The sequence below is a fragment of the Cydia pomonella genome, chromosome 7 (genome assembly GCF_033807575.1).
Source record: "Cydia pomonella isolate Wapato2018A chromosome 7, ilCydPomo1, whole genome shotgun sequence".
Lineage (NCBI taxonomy): Eukaryota > Metazoa > Arthropoda > Insecta > Lepidoptera > Tortricidae > Cydia > Cydia pomonella.
Window position 1 is genome coordinate 11,145,313 of NC_084709.1, and position 16,983 is coordinate 11,162,295.

General features: G+C 37.0%; 1 protein-coding gene across 2 annotated transcripts in view; it reads right to left on the minus strand.

Annotated features, from left to right (window-relative positions):
- Positions 1-16,983, minus strand: part of LOC133519803 (protein spaetzle 5-like) — a 50,251-nt gene that overhangs the window by 6,852 nt on the left and 26,416 nt on the right. For both annotated transcript variants that reach the window (XM_061853913.1, XM_061853914.1), the window contains exon 3: positions 119-264. In XM_061853913.1, coding sequence (XP_061709897.1) covers positions 119-264 — 146 coding nt within the window. The remainder of the gene's footprint in view (positions 1-118; positions 265-16,983) is intronic.

Below are 16,983 nucleotides of genomic sequence, written 5' to 3' on the forward strand. Positions count from 1 at the left end.
CTATCATCTAATCTTTCAATTCCAATAGGTGTTTACGACGCTCGAGTAACATTTATTTAGCATCGCCGGCTCCCCAGCTATAACCGTCGCTGTGGAAGAACCTGGTTATCAAACTTACTCAGGGTAAGGGTCTGGGTGTACGCAATAGGTGAGGCCTGGCTGCGCGCATGGTGGTGCTCGCCCAGGGGGAGCAGGCTCGAAGGAGTTGGCGCAATTCTGTCCGTAGGGGCAGGTGTATCCGTCGCCACGGGAGAGCCAGGCTATCTAGAAACAATAGTTGTTTGTTATACTTAATAATGAATCAGAAAATACCTAAAGGGATAAAAAAAAAATATATAATAAAAATATACTTGTCTAAATATGTGATACCACGCGTGATACTTACTATTCACGGGTACGAAAAAGTCAAGAACGAGCTAAGTATAGAAGTAAAGACCTTAAAGATAGTAGCGCCCGTAAGGCAGGTATGGAAATTTTATTTATTACCTGCACAAGTAGGTACGGAACACAAATATAATGCTTATGCCTTTTTAATTAGTCTAACGAAGTTCATCAGCCCGCGAAGCCAACGTGCCAATCGTTAACGCTCCGTAGCGAACGAGACGCAAGTGTCACTGTCGCACTAATATGGAAGAGTGATAAAGAGAGGTGACTACGATACGCTACGGAGCGTTAACGATTTCCACGTTGGCTACGCGGCCAGATCTTAGAAATGAATTTAAAACGACACTTTAATTTGATAGTAATTTACGTAGATTCAAAGTACTTATCGTTAAAATAAAACGAATAAATTAAGGCAAGCAAAAATGAACATCCCATTTAATTAATGACGAGTAAGTCACCTTTCATTTAACCTTGTCGCATAAGATCTTGACACTAAATTATAATAGTATCTCCTTCGCGCATGATGTGAACTATTGTCACTCTGTCACCATCTATCTGCCCTCGATCCGTAATCGCCTGATAGCTAATGTGTCAATTATACCAGCATTGTAACAGAAGGTTGGCTGTTCAGGCGTTGACATTTCGATAATTGAGTGTTAAGATCTAGAGCTGTACACAATGAACTCGTACGCAGATGTAGGTTTAGATGGGAGCAACAACCATGGCCCAAAGTGTTATTAGTATCACTTGCCATTAATTTAATTATCTGTTATAGTCGTAATCATCAGTTCCACTATCTAGCAAGACCTAATTGTGTAATAATATACTACGAGTACTTTGCGAAGAACTAAATTACTTATGTATTTAAATCTTTCAAAGTTAAAAATAATAATATTTTACTTATTTATATTCTGAGTATATCCAGAACCATAAACGTGAGAATATTTTTATTTTGGAAATTATACATACGAACGGCAAATGTTAGTTAAACAAACATAAAATTACCAACTACATAAAATGACATCAATCTGCGGTCTTATTACCACAGATCCATATAAAATGATTATGCAAAAAATCTTCTGAGAATGGGCACTAATATATGTATAAACACCTAATTTAAACATTTGTTGCAATATGTAAGAAGTAACATTTTAGTATATTTTATCCGAAATATCAATTGGCATGTATTTAAAATCATTCTAGGAAATCAAGTCATATGACGCGTCGTGCACTGTTGACAATCTGAACTCTTTAAACACTTCAGTGTTTTCCCAGGTGAAAACTAGATGCCGTAAAGCAAATAGTACTACATTTCCTTGGGATTTTCCTTACATATCGCAAGGCGCTAACACCCACTGTTTACATATACAAGTATTAGCATAGTTATTCTGCACACGAGTGTCTACGATCACTTTCAACTGTGTGACCAGAATAATTAAAACTGATAACGGTTTAGTAGAGGATAAGCAAGAGTTTTATTGAACAATCAAACAGAAAAGGAAATGGGTTTGTAGACATTATGTGAAAAATGTAAAAAAAGACGGCAATGTTATCGTAAAGGTAAACAACCTCGGTAAAAAAGGAGGATGCCTAGTCTCATCAGGCTCATTGGCCCAGCCATTAGAGAAAATTGGGTTTATTTTGCTTTATTTGAAAAATAAATGAAACAAATCAAAAGCAACTCTCTACCCGACAAATTTAGGAGCGATCAACATAGGAGTCAAAGTGTATGTAGCATGCATCTAAATAACCGATACCAGTTTTATCTGGAAGACTAACCCTATAAGTAACATGCTTACAGGTACAATTTTATATCAAGTTCGTAAATTGATTAACTACTTAGTAGGTACCTATATTAATTCAAGACTAGACACAACTATAGGTGAAACATCATAATAATAGGTATCTAAAATGTAATCTCTATATGCAAAATATTTAAAAACAAAGAACAATAACATTATGAAACTTAGAAAGCTTGCTAAAGGCAAAGTTTGGTAAAAAATAGGAAGAGTGCTCATTACGAGACCTAGATCTGAATCGGAAGTATGAGATGTTGCGGCAAGGTGACATAACTTTATTGCGTCGTTATTGCAATTATATGGGAACTTAATTGTTTGGTTAGCTTAGTGACGAGTTTTTCGTTTTTTATTTAAGTAAACAAGCGTATACGGTCGCCGGATGTTGCGAATAGCGCTACCTATGAACACGTGAAAATTGTAACTTCAGTGTCACCAATAATGTAAGATACCTTTGTTAACTCTAGCATCAGAGTCCCTAATACAGTATCTACAGAGTAATAAGAAGTGCTATTAATATTCTAACAGAGAATTCCTGGAAAGTACTTAGTTATAAAATAGTCATTAGTCATTACAAATAAAATGTGCTCCTTCAACGAGATTCTAATAATGCTGTGAACGAAAGCGTAATTAATACGTCATTGTGAGAGAATTGAAATGTCGATATTGTCAATGCCACTGTAATACCAATGACTCAGACTCAGATTTTGAAGTGACCTTATAGAAAATGTGAAACACCATGACTAAGCACCAAAGTAGTTTGTCACAAAGCGACCCTAAGTTTTGTACGTAATAATTTCAAATACCTATTAAATCTATAAACAGAAATATTATTATTCGATTGTGCCATCAGAGCTCCCAAAATGATTTATCAGCCGTTGAAAATTATCTGCTCTGTTTTGGTATTAGGTATTTATTTCATTTGTACGATATAAATTGAGCTAGATACTCAATTTTATACGCGCTTCACCTAGGTAAGTACTTTTTTACATCATTTCATCACTACTAGTGACATTTAGCAAGCAAGCAAACGTGATATGATTACAAATCACTGTATTACATAAAACTAGATGTTATAGTTTTCCTAGTTACCCCGTATTGCTAGAAAGTGAAACGATAAACCTTAAGAATTTTAATAACTTGCTAATACTGCAAACTACTAAATTACATAAAATAGATCTCCGTTTAACTTGAATTACGAGAAAGTTATCAAGATAACATCATCTCCTGAATATCAAGTATATCCCTGTATGGAAATGTACGCAAAGTAGTGCGCGTGCGCGCGTTTGCGTTATGAGTGACATTAGGCTAGAGACAAGTCAGTTGTTACGTTAAAAACGGTCGTTAAACTAACCTAACGCGACACGAAATAAGTAGCTACGTTAAAGTAGTTATCTTACTGAAAAATGCTAATCAGCTCCTTTGGTTACCACACAATATAATGTTGAATTTGTAAGTAGATTAGTAAACCATATTTACTGTTTTCGCCTAAAACATTTTACTGTTTACAGGATTATGGGAATGGTTTAGAAGAAATCACCGATCCTGTGTTCCTGCTACAGTCCTAACCTAGCTTTTAGATTTTGATTATTTCAAAAAGTAATGTTTCAATGGGTGTAAATGAAATATGCCCTTAACAAGAATGATCAGGAGACCAGAATTCACTCTATTTGACAAAAAAATGTTCTGATGGTTATCAATGTAAGAAGCCAAATTTTAATGATTTATCCACGGTTCTCTATCATTGGGGCATGCATATGAAGATCTACTTTGTCGGGATGTTACGCATATGGTAGATAGCTACCTTAATAAACTGGAGAAGTCTGTATTACCTATATACCGTTGAATTAAAGCTACATTAAGCTAAATTATAGTTATAGTTGAATAAAAGCTAAGCCAAATATTAGCTTCTGAGCTTTATCAGAAATGTTAAAAATATAGCATCACGTACACGACACTTATCTAAAATGCCCCCATTGGACGTTGATCCGTATTGAACGCGACAAACAAACAAACGCCATTCATTCCTCACAGTTATCCCTGTGTCATCATGGTATCATCACAGCCACTTTCTACACGTTTGCCGGGATGTTTGACACCTCATTGTTTCACCTGGCGTCGCTTGTGTCACCGGTGCCACTTCCGCCGAGGTTAGGGGTTAGGTGTTTGCTAACACAAAATGTTTACAAAATACGTGTAAAGTTGTGTAACAAGTACGTTGCACTTATTTAGCTGTTTGTCGTATTTTAGGCTAAGAAAAATGAGCGATATACAATCTCTTAACCTTTAGTCGTTAGTTAACGCAGACTATTATAAAATTTATATTTATAAATACAATCTGGCATGTATTCTATACAAAGTCAATAAATCATTATTATTTATAGGAATACAAGTGATGGTTACCTACATTATGTACCTCCTTGCTGACAATAATTATCTGTGTAGGTATTTTTATTCGACAGTGGGTACAGTCACGTAGTCATAAGAAATAATTTACTGAAATATAAAATACTGCCCCAATCTGTTCGATAGGAGTATCTAACAGAATAGGGCTACTGGCTGTGAGCTGTAGACCTCGTGAACCCCCATGAATGACGATGGGCATTGTGAAAAAATTCCAAAAACTGTATCGACAAAAATCTATATAATTATTCAAACTGCTCATCAAATTTCACGAAAATGGGTTGAAATGTGCGACCTTTGGACGAAAATTATTGCTGAAGCTGAAAGGGAGACCTTCGTCTTCGCTCGGTCAATAAGCATATTGTAAAGTAGGTACCTACTTGTTAGGCTTATACACCACCGGATCCGCATACCGCGAGTATTTGTCGTTTATGATCTAAACGGGATTAGGCAAGTGCGCAGCCTCGCCCCACTTGCATCCATTACGACTGTTGTCGTCATATTAATTGTTTGAACAGCGCGCGACAATATTCGCAACACCAGCGTGTCTTTTTGTTGCTTTTTAAACACTTTTACGCTGATTATTTAGTATTCAAAGTCTTGTAGGGACGAGCCAAAAGCATATGACACAAAAGCGCATTTTACAAATTTTTGAAACGTGGTTTCATTTGATTAATTGTTAACTAGTGTGTAGTCAGTCGACAAAATCAAAATGGCGAAAAAGACTACAGATACTGCTCCTAAAAATACGTGTCTAAAAATATATTCGTACACAAAATTAACACACAAAAAAAAATTAGCACAGAAAAAGCCTAAAATAAATACATGAAAAATATAGTATTTCGGATTTGGCCAATATCTCATAACATTTAAGGAATTAAAACTAAGATTCCTACAGAAGTGGACATTTTCAATAAATGATCGTAACTTTAGAAACTCTATTATTATAGTTTTTTCCTACTCCTCTACTGTTATCTGTCATTTATGCATTCATTAACACGAATATAAGAACATACATAAAAGGTTTCAAGAAAAGTGTATATTGTCTATTCCTCATAAAAGCTCTTGTGCTTTTAATCGCTATAACGTTACTGCGATTTATGGCTACCAACCTAACAAAACCAAAACGAATACAGTTTTAAACTAAGTGCATTGCTGCCAACTTACAAAATATTCATTTGGTTGCATAGTAAAAATAATTACTTCATAAGTCAGAAACACGCATGTGACACCCGTAATATAGCAACACCCATAGACTACGAAGACCGCTTAGCGTTGCTTGTTAGTCTTCGTAGGCTACGGTGGCCAAAATTGAGAAAAAACTGTCCAAAAAATTAATTTAGCAAGTAGCAAGTACCAGGGCCTCATGAGTTACGAGAAGGTGTCGCCGACCGGCCGGCCGCGGCCCGGGGCGGGCTGGGCGCGTAACAAGGTATGCTCGCGCGTCTTGGCTATATACTTTTGCTGTAATTTGTTTACCTAAATTAAGATTTATTTTTGTTGACTCGTAGGAAAAATATTGTATGCAACGTTGTATAAGTAGGTCAAAAAATGCTCGTGGCGTATTCCTTTACAATGTTCGCCACTCGCCTTTTTTGACCCTTCTTATACAACTGTTGCATAAAATACTATAATATAACGTTGAAAATTGCCCTCCGCACGTCATTTTCGGGATACGCGCGCGGCGTGAAAAAGCGAATACGTGACATTAAATATTTTTTAAAGGTAGGTATTAAATATTCATTAAATTTTTTTTAAATGGTGTATTATGAAAAAAATGTATTAATGTTAGAAATGTATCTTAACGTTATTTTATCAGCAAGTTGGCAATTACATAGTTTATTTAATTCTTAAACTTTTTTCTTCATACTTGTACTAAAATTTTGTTATATGTATACTTAACAAGATCACGTCATAAAAGTTTTTAAGGGAAAGTTGTAAAAAAATAAAATGTAAATTTTTTATGACTTTCATAACGTGATCTTGTTTAGTAAGTATATAAAAAAGGCTACACGAAGCGAAATATTTTTACGCTAATTGTTTAAAAAAAATTTCGTTTACAATAAAGACCAAAATTCGAGAAAAAATTGTTAGTTACTAATTGCTTAATTTCATGTGAAAAAATAATTTTATGATATTTTTCTCAGTAATACTTTCTTTGACATGTTTAAAATACAGCATACTTTTTTAAATGTCTATATGAATATTTGTCCTATACATACACGTAGTGTCGTCACAGCGGCGTCATGGGCGAGGCATCAATTACCCCTACACCTATCCCAATAAGATCTATCTATGATATTTCTAACGTCAAAGTGACGTTGGTTGCCCGAATCGAGCTGCTTCTGTCAATTATACGACATACAAACGCTATCTAAATAAGAACTTTTCTAAACCAGAACTTATCGTTATCGTATCGAATCGGGTCGATAGTGTTTATTTTAGTTTACAGTTTATTTATTCAGCTACTTACTTTAGCTATGTCTGAAATAAAACGGCCTGGAATGATTTAGGTCACAAAATCAATAATCAAGAGGCCGATTCAGAAATATAAAATTTGTTGCGGATTTGATTTAAGTATCTTAATAAAAAATATAAAGGGGTATTATCCCCAAAATTAGATATTACGCAATTTGTAAACAAAATATTTTATAGTCATTCGATCTCTACTTTTTGAACTGGTCATTATTTGATCTCTGCTTTTAAACTGCTCATTGTTTCGTGTTTGCAATTATCCATTTTTTGTGATGTCTGATCGATCATTGACAGCTCAACAAGTTGACAGCCCATTGTATTTGTTTTATCGTTATCCGGTTGTCAACATGTTAATTAGACAGAGTGACTAGGTGGGCTTATTGATTTGTAGCTGTTTTTATATATACGAGATCGATATCAATATTTATTGGTATCAAGACACGCCTTTGTTATTGTTACTGCTCTAGAACCAAAAGATTATTCCTAAGCGTTAGAAATTTGCATACCTTTATATTTGTTACCTTTTCCTGGTCTAAAAATATACTAAGCTAGCTCACCTTTATACTACGTATTAATAAAAAAATTAATGTATTCTGAAAAATGAGCGTTTTCTGCAATGGTGGTAGCCATGATAAAGATACGTCTTACCTACCTTAAATGCTGATTTTCGAAATTCGTCTACCTTCTATATCCGTCGATATTTTGCCTAATAGATCGACGGATATAGAACGATTTTTATTTAGAAGTTCGCAGGTAGTTATAGGTATCCATAAAATATTATATAAAAACTTGTGTCTATACCAATTCTTGGGATTAGTTGCCAGGACCCCAGGCTCTCATGAGCCGACGCAAAATGCCGGAGACAACGCGAGGAAGATGAAGATGATGAGTTAGTTATACCTATAAGATTATCTGTGGGGTTACATCCACTCTACGGGTAATATAATGTCATTATTTGCCTGTTCCGACATCTTAAATACTCCTTTCACTTCAACTTTAATAAATCACCCTTCTTATATTTTTAAAGAAAGAATAATTCAGTACCTTGGTTATTAAACGTTTAATTAAATCAGATTCAGCATGTGGAACCTTAAACCAGCCCAAAGGCTCGACGTATTACGTAAGGGCCGTTGACCCGGACTTCTCTCGGTCAGTTCCTTTCGTTTATCGTTTTGCGATCAATAGACCAATTCTCAATGTCATTATATGGGTCAGATTGAACTGTGAACGATCAAAATCAAAACCTTAAAAACTGTTTAACTATTACATATTAATCAACAGGGTTGCAGGTCAAGCGCAGACTGAGGTTCTAATTTGCGTTTACCTTTAAAAAAATTGTGAAGGAAAATAACATAATATTGGGCGAGGGGGCGTAGTCTGATTTGGGAAGCGACGTGCGTAAGTACATTCGCTCTGTCGCATTTCAGCCACACAGTGCGGAGAGCTGGGGCTGCGGCAAGGGATGCAGCAAAGCTCAAGCATTCCAAATACTCGAACTTCGAACCAGTGTACGACTTTGTCCCGGTTGCAGTGGAAACTGGTATTCTGAGTCGAAAACTTTTATTAGAAATCTGGGGCAGCTGTTAAAAGAGCGAAGTTGGGGTCCCCGTTCTGGCTCATACCTGGTCCAGCAAATATCAATGGCAGGAAAGCGCGGTAATGCAGCCAGTATTTTTAGCACCTTTGTGCCGGGTACGTGTCCTCTCGGCGATACGTGAAGTCGAAGGACAAAGCTTGTAGCGCATTTTATCTTACTTATACATTTTTGACGAAGCCTGTGGCGGATTATCAGTTAGTAGATTGGACGAAGTTTATTGCGGATTCCGTTTAGTACCTACGCTTTTGATTTAGCCTACGCATTAAGATGATGGTTGTGTTTTAGTACTTATGTTTTCGTTTAACATAATATTATTAACCTACGGAGAAATAAGAAACTATCCAATACATTTTTATTTTCGGATTATTTTAATACTTACAAATCCCACAAAGTGTTCGAGCTGTAACTGAAGCGATTTTTTTAACGTATAGGTAAGTAAAGTATTTTTATGTGTAATTTCACTAATTTCGTAATTTTTAAAGAATAAAACGTATTTTAATAGTAGTCTTGAGATCGAACTAACCGCTCGGTCCAAATTTTGGTTAAACTCAACAATGGTGTTAGTATCATATTCAATGTAGACACTTGAGGTGAAACCGTTTCTTTTACTGGAAACGTCACTTTTCACACTGACAGATCATATCTATAAAAAAATCCAGATTAAATTCTTATCCTATTATTACAATCGGAATACGCCTCCCGGTAAAAGAAATACGCTTTGTTGCATATTTTGGGCTCAGAAAATAAAACAGTAAAATAATTTTAAATTTAAATGTTCGCCTGAACGAAGTTATATTACCTACTTTATTATGAGGCAAAGTAAATTGAAAATATTTTATATCAAAACAATGTTTATTTTAATTTCGACATCGTGTCCAGAGCCTAGTCACCCGCACCATTGTAATCAAGGAGCTCGATAATACTCTATATGCATAATCATTTGGCTGATTACAATAACAGATAGCGCATAATAAAATTGTGACGTGACAAGTAGGAAATCCGCGTAATCAATGTCGTTAGATCTAGAGCCGGACTTATCCTATCGAAATTAAAAAAAAAGCTTAAACATATTAATCAATACTTTCATATCCTTTTAAGAACGGTTTAAAAACTTGCATGCAATTTTCCTTACATTGTGGTATTTGGCCGATCGACTGAATTAATTGTATTCTACAGTTAGCAATCTATCGAACATTGCTTGCAAGTTCTTGAACCGTCTAAATGGAGTTTAAAACCTGTATCAAATTGGTAAATTAATTAAAACGTACGCGTATCTTACCATATAAGTAGATTACGGGAATGTGGCTAGTCGGCTTTTTTCTTGGACCTAATGATCATCGTCTATATGTTAATTTCCACGAGGCTTCTTTCTATCACGACACGAGTGACACAACCTTGAGATGCGACCTTGATATTGTTCTTGTTTTACTTCAACTTTAACGACTTTTTCATGCCATGTTGAACTACTTCCGTTTTATACAATTCTCTGTGTGAGAGTTCTTTCAATTGTTTCGACAACATTGAAGGAAAAAAAAGTTTAGGTATGACGAAGAGTCTATTGAAAAAACATCCTATGATACCTACTTAAGACGTATTTTGCATGTGATTCTTAGTCATGTTATTTTGACTAGGTACATCACCTGAAAACGTAGTCATAATATTGAAATTATTATTTTCCAAACATCTCTTCATTTTGTAATGTAAACTATTGTTATTATATATATGAATGCACAGGCAGCTTATAACTGACACGTGCACATCAATATCCTGCATTTGTGCTTCGTCCATTTACCTACAAAATGTTTGTCGCGTCCTTTTTTGAAAAGAGCTACTAGCACGTTGGGGCAAGTTAAATTTGTGACAAGTTCCGAAATACGTATCGCAAGAATGTGTCTCGACCTTGCTACTTAGTAAGTGTCGACTATCCATGTTATACCTAAACAATATTTTGACACCGAAAAATATCTACCTGTTTTTGTTGGTTACACTATTATACGGTTTAGATCGAAGTTGCGTAAAGGTAAGGTCATCCAACGACCTTCCTCATAAACCTTGACCCTTCGTAACCCAACCAGGAGCAGCGCCATCTCCCGCCCTTGCAGTCAACTTATCCATTGTTTCGAAAGGTCACGTTAGAAATTGCACACTTCTACGTTAGTTATTTAAATTTATGTGCAAGTTAGAGGAAAATTGCTTTTGCCAAAGTTATTACGCATTGTGATATTTGCAAGAGGAGTTGGTAAGTCCTTGCAGACACTGTTTTTGTCTGTAGTTTACGTTTTAATGTAGCATCTGAATTATTTCCACTTATGTAGAAGGCAATCGTCTGATATTTTCATTTTTCTTGTGAAATTTTAAATTTTCTTGGGATATTTTCTTCTAGGTTCTTTCCTTAATGACAGATCACAATATTTATTGATGGTGTCAGACTACCATATAATCTAGCACAAAAAATGCTCCGAGTGGGAGTTGAAACCTAAACGTCATCCATCATATTCGTATACGCGTATACTGAACAGAAGTACCAGTCTACTACTACGAGTATGCTGATCGGCCGCAATAATGTATAGCCCTAATACAATATAGCATAATGTAACAGTAGTTTGGAAAGAGTCGCTTGTCAGTCGAGCATAGCAGCGGGAATCATACTGGCTTTTTCTTGTGCTATTACGGTTAACCAAAACAAGGGTTGAGTATTAGTACTTACTATCTAGGCCGGAAAACAAAGGGTTTCAGGCCAAGTACATGTACATAGTCGGATAGGGATACGCAACGCTGTTTCTCGTCGAGATTTGTACAGTGCTTTTCTCAAACTTACAATGAAAAAAAAAAATGTAGTTAATTTATTTTATTCGCAGGTTTGGATCTGCGCGAACTTCGTGTCAACAATTGGCGAGAAGTCGTACCGAGAAAAGATGCGCTGTCTTGTGTCGGAGCCCAAGTCTCATTTTGGGTCGCTGAGCCAACGGAGTAAGTTAGTAAGTGGGTTTACACAGCTAAAAACAAATTAAGAATCTACCACTATTTATTTTGATGATTGAATGCCAAGACCTGTCACAATTTGACGCTTAAAAACAAAAGAAGGATGCTTTACAGGCCTAGGTGTTTATTTTATTTTATTTGTTTATTAGGATCACCAACAGAAGATACAATTCACATACTATAATTTACATACTAAAAGAGCACATTTATAATTGATCACCCACTTAAAGGCAATAATAGCATACATTATTAAAGTTAAGATTCAGAATAAGAGCTTAATATAAATATGAATAAGTACAAATGATACTAATTAACAAAACACCTACTTAATACTGACAATAAAATTTCCACACAAAAGTAACTAAGTTAGCCGAGATAGCTGAGGTTGTCAACAGATAATATTTGTTTTTAAATGAGGGTTCACTGTCGTGAAACACATCCAAAGAAGGGACATTATTAGCATGCTTGGTGTATAGGCGAGCCAGGCGAGGCATAGGGGAGTGAGCCAATAGGTTAGTTCGACTACGACGCACATAGAGTAAGGCACAAGGATAACGTGGCAAACGAGACGGTACTTTCAGCCCTATCTGACTAACCATATTATGCATGCAGTCAATCTTGTCGTGTAGAAGTTTGTACAAGAACATTGGGTCCAGCATAGTACGCCTACTATACGTTATATGCTTGGCAGCCTATTCCACAGCGATAAGCAAGATGTCTAGTAAACCTTTTTTACAATCGTTCAATCATGTGTAAGGCTGTATGAAATTCCTTTATATATCATCTTCACTCATCGCACCAGATACGTAGTATTTCCGGACCTAATTCGAAGTAAGTCATGTCAACATTTCATTGCAAGTTTAAGAAAAGTTTTTTTATTCTACTGTTACCGACAAAATGGATTGCCAGACTATACAATAATATTAAGCTCACCGTCGAAACGCAGCTCGTTCTTCCCCGTATAATGAACACCGAATGCTGCATTTTAAACAAACTAAAACTGGTATGCGCTGATTAGTCGTGGCTCGGAATTTCGCGTACGGGAAAGTTGTGAATACTAACTTGATGGAATACGTCGATTATACAATTTATGCCAGTAATTTATCAAATCTATCATATTGAGCTTGGAAAAGAAAGTTTACAACTTGGAAGAGGGCATGTCCGACATTATAAAATAATTGGTACAATACTTAAGAGTCCTTATTCCTACAGACGAGCGTATTTTGTAAAATGCTTCCTTTTTCATTCAAGATTACGACGTAACTATTAGTATTTATTCAAAAACTGGTAACGTACTTAAATAATCGTTTCCTAAACTAGCGGCTCCAACAGTTCAAATTTTCATTTTCTCTTTTAAACCTCTTTTTTAATGAGTTTTTTTGGGAGTCTTTTCCAAATTTTGCAGTGAGATGTGGCGTTTCGGTTCTCAATTTTGCTGTAAACAAGAATCATTTGGTACATGAATGACTACAATTTGATTCAACATATCTCGTACGAGGGGCTGGAATGATTAACAATTGAAGATTCATTTGAAAAAACTGATAAAATACCTTCCGAGTTTTCTTCATTTTTTTGGCGAAAACAGGGTTTTATTATATTTTTTTTCCGCAAATTGTACGCATATTTTGCTTTAAAAATAATATTATAGCAAACTGTAACTTTATGTTAACCTATATAAAAAAAATCATAACTATGGGACCTACATTGCCGTAAATTTATATTTTTTTAAAACACGTATAAATCACGCAGCAGCGACGCCCCGCTCTCAGTCCGCGCGGAGCGCGCTTAGAGGACGGACCTGTGCTCGATTGTCAGGCATTCGTTGCGATCGTAATCAGCTACGGAGTTCCGAGAAGTGCTATATACTGCGATTAGAAAATCTTAATAAAAGTTCATTTTTTACACTATGCTTAACACTCTCGCTTATTGATGGATTTTCAGTGGTCCTTTTTTTTATACTACGTCGGTGGCAAACAAGCTTACGGCCCGCCTGATGGTAAGCAGTATCCGTAGCCTATGTACGCCTGCAACTCCAGAGGAGTTACATGCGCGTTGCCGACTCTAACCCCCTCCCACCCCTCGTTGAGCTCTGGCAACCTTACTCACCGGCAGGAACACAACACTATGAGTAGGGTATTTTCTGAAAAACGCATTTTTACTTGAAATTACGTTAGGGTTTGCATTTGCATTATTATTTTTGACCCGGATGAAGTCCAAGTTCTCATGATGGAGTCAGGAGTTGGTCACCAGAACTCCTAATCTACTCATTATAATCCCATCGTGTTTGGGCTCAAAAGATTTGCCCTGACGAACACCATCGATCTAGATGAGGTCCAGGGTCTCATGATGGAGTCAGGAGTTGGTCACCAGGACTCTTAATCTACTTATCATAACGCCATCGTGTTTGGGCTCAATAGATTTGCCCTGACGAGCACCATCAATCTAGATGAGGTCCAGGGTCTCATGATGGAGTCAGGAGTTGGTCACCAGAACTCCTAAACTACTCATCATAACCTCATCGTGTTTGGGCTCAATAGATTTGCCCTGACGAGCATCATCAATCTAGATAAAGTCCAGGGTCTCATGATGGAGTCAGGAGTTGGTCACCAGAACTCCTAATCTACTCATCATAACTCCATCGTGTTTGGGCTCAATAGATTTGCCCTGACGAACATCATCGACCTAGATGAGGTCCAGGGTCTCATGATGGAGTCAGGAGTTGGTCACCAGAACTCCTAATCTACTGATCATAACTCCATCGTGTTTGGGCTCAATAGATTTGCCCTGATGAACACCATCGATCTAGATGAGGTCCAGGGTCTCATGATGGAGTCAGGAGTTGGTCACCAGAACTCCTAAACTACTCATCATAACCTCATCGTGTTTGGGCTCAATAGATTTGCCCTGACGAGCATCATCAATCTAGATAAAGTCCAGGGTCTCATGATGGAGTCAGGAGTTGGTCACTAGAACTCCTAATCTACTAATTATAATTCCAACGTGTTTGGGCTCATGAGATTTGCCATGACGAGCACCATCGACCTAGATGAGGTCCAGGGTCTCATGATGGAGTCAGGAGTTGGTCACCAGAACTCCTAATCTACTCATCATAACTCCATCATGTTTGGGCTCAATAGAGTTGCCCTGACGAGCACCATCAATCTAGATCAGGTCCAGGGTCTCATGATGGACTCAGGAGTTGGTCACCAGAACTCCTAGTCTATTCATCATAACTCCATCGTGTTTGGGCTCAAAAGATTTGCCCTGACGAGTACCATCGATCTAGATTAAATCGAGGGTCTCATGATAGACTCAGGAGTTGGTCACCAGAACTCCTAATCTATTCATCATAATGGTAATTTGATGGTGCTTATCGGGGTAAATCTATTGAGCCCAAACACGATGGAGTTATGATAAATAGATTACGAGTTCTGGTGACCAACTCCTGACTCCATCATGAGACCCTGGACTTCATCTAGATCGATGGTACTCGTCAGGGCAAATCTTTTGAGCCCAAACACGATGGAATTATAATGAGTAGATTAGGAGTTCTAGTGACCAACTCCTGACTCCATCATGAGACCCTGAACATCATCTAGATTGATGGTGCTCGTGAGGGCAAATCTATTGAGCCCAAACACGATGGAGTTATGATGAGTAGATTAGGAATTATGATGACCAACTCCTGACTCCATCATGAGACCCTGGACTTCATCTAGATCGATGGTACTCGTCAGGGCAAATCTTTTGAGCCCAAACACGATGGAATTATAATGAGTAGATTAGGAGTTCTAGTGACCTACTCCTGACTCCATCATGAGACCCTGGACTTCATCTAGATTGATGGTGCTCATCAGGGTAAATCTATTGAGCCCAAACTCGATGGAGTTATGATGAGTAGATTAGGAGTTCTGGGGAGTTCTGGTGACCAACTCCTGACTCCGTCATGAGACCCTGGACCTCATCTAGATCGATGGTGTTCGTCAGGGCAAATCTTTTGAGCCCAAGCACGATGGAATTATAATGAGTAGATTAGGAGTTCTGGTGACCAACTCCTGACTCCATCATAAGAACCTGGATGGACTTCATTCGGGTCATAAATAATAATACAAACCCTAACGTGATTTCAAATAACACTGAAACTCTATAGCACTAATGTGCGCAAACGATTGGCATCTTGACTAGGCAGCATGGGTGCGTAGCCACCATGCCAATCGATACGACAACGAAACACTATCTGTCTCTCTCTCGTACTAATATGCACAAACGATTGGCATCTTGGCTGGGCAGCATGGGTGCGTAGCCAACATGCCAAACGTTTACGATACGACAAGGAAACACTATCTGTCTCTCTATCGCACTAATATGCGCAATCGATTGGCTTCTTGGCTAGGTATCATGGGTGCGTAGCCAACATGCCAATCGTTTACGATACGACAACGAAACACTACTGTCTCTCTATCGCACTAATATACGCAAACGATTGGTATTTTGGCTAGGCACCAAGCAAGTGTGTGGCCAACATGCCAATCGTTTACGATACGACAACGAAACACTATCTGTCTCTCTATCGCACTAATATACTTTATTTATACCTGCAGTCATTTACTAACTTCTTCATTTTCCATTGGTGTGAAAGAGACAGAATAAAGAGCAAGGGTTATAGTACACTCTGTAGTCTGTACACTTAGTAGTAGTGTACATAAAAAAAACTACTGTGCATATAAAATAAAATAAAGAGTGCCCATATGATATCATATAACACTAAAATTAATGTTGCTTGAAATTATATTGAAAACTATCAAGATTATTCTAGTCTGCATTGAAACGCGCGTCGCGTTGCCGGCGCTCGCGTACCGAGCGCCAACGCCATCTATCGAGCGTTATTTCGTGAAATCGGAGAACGCTCCAAGGATTAAGGGCTCTTAATACACTTGTAATAGGTAGATTTCAAAATAAGTTATTACATAAGATGTAATTGACTATGGCTTTCAGCTTAAATATTAAATAGTATATGTCAAAATATGAACATTTGAACATGATACCTAGTTGCAAGTGAGGCTATTCCTTGAAGGCAAACACAGGTATGCAATGTACACTTATCTTAGAGTACTTATGTTGAAATCATAGGTTGAAATGAAATATAAATTGACGTACTAGAAAAAGTGTTTTTTTTTTTTCGGTTTTAAGTTCTATGTTATTATATAAAACGCAAATATGATTGCAATAAAAACATTTTACTGTCTTAAAATTCAGTTGATAAAACCGCTTTGAACCCTCTTGAGATAAACCTTGGGATGGCTATGAAAGTAATATTTATTCAAGACAGTTGGGCAATGCCAGGGG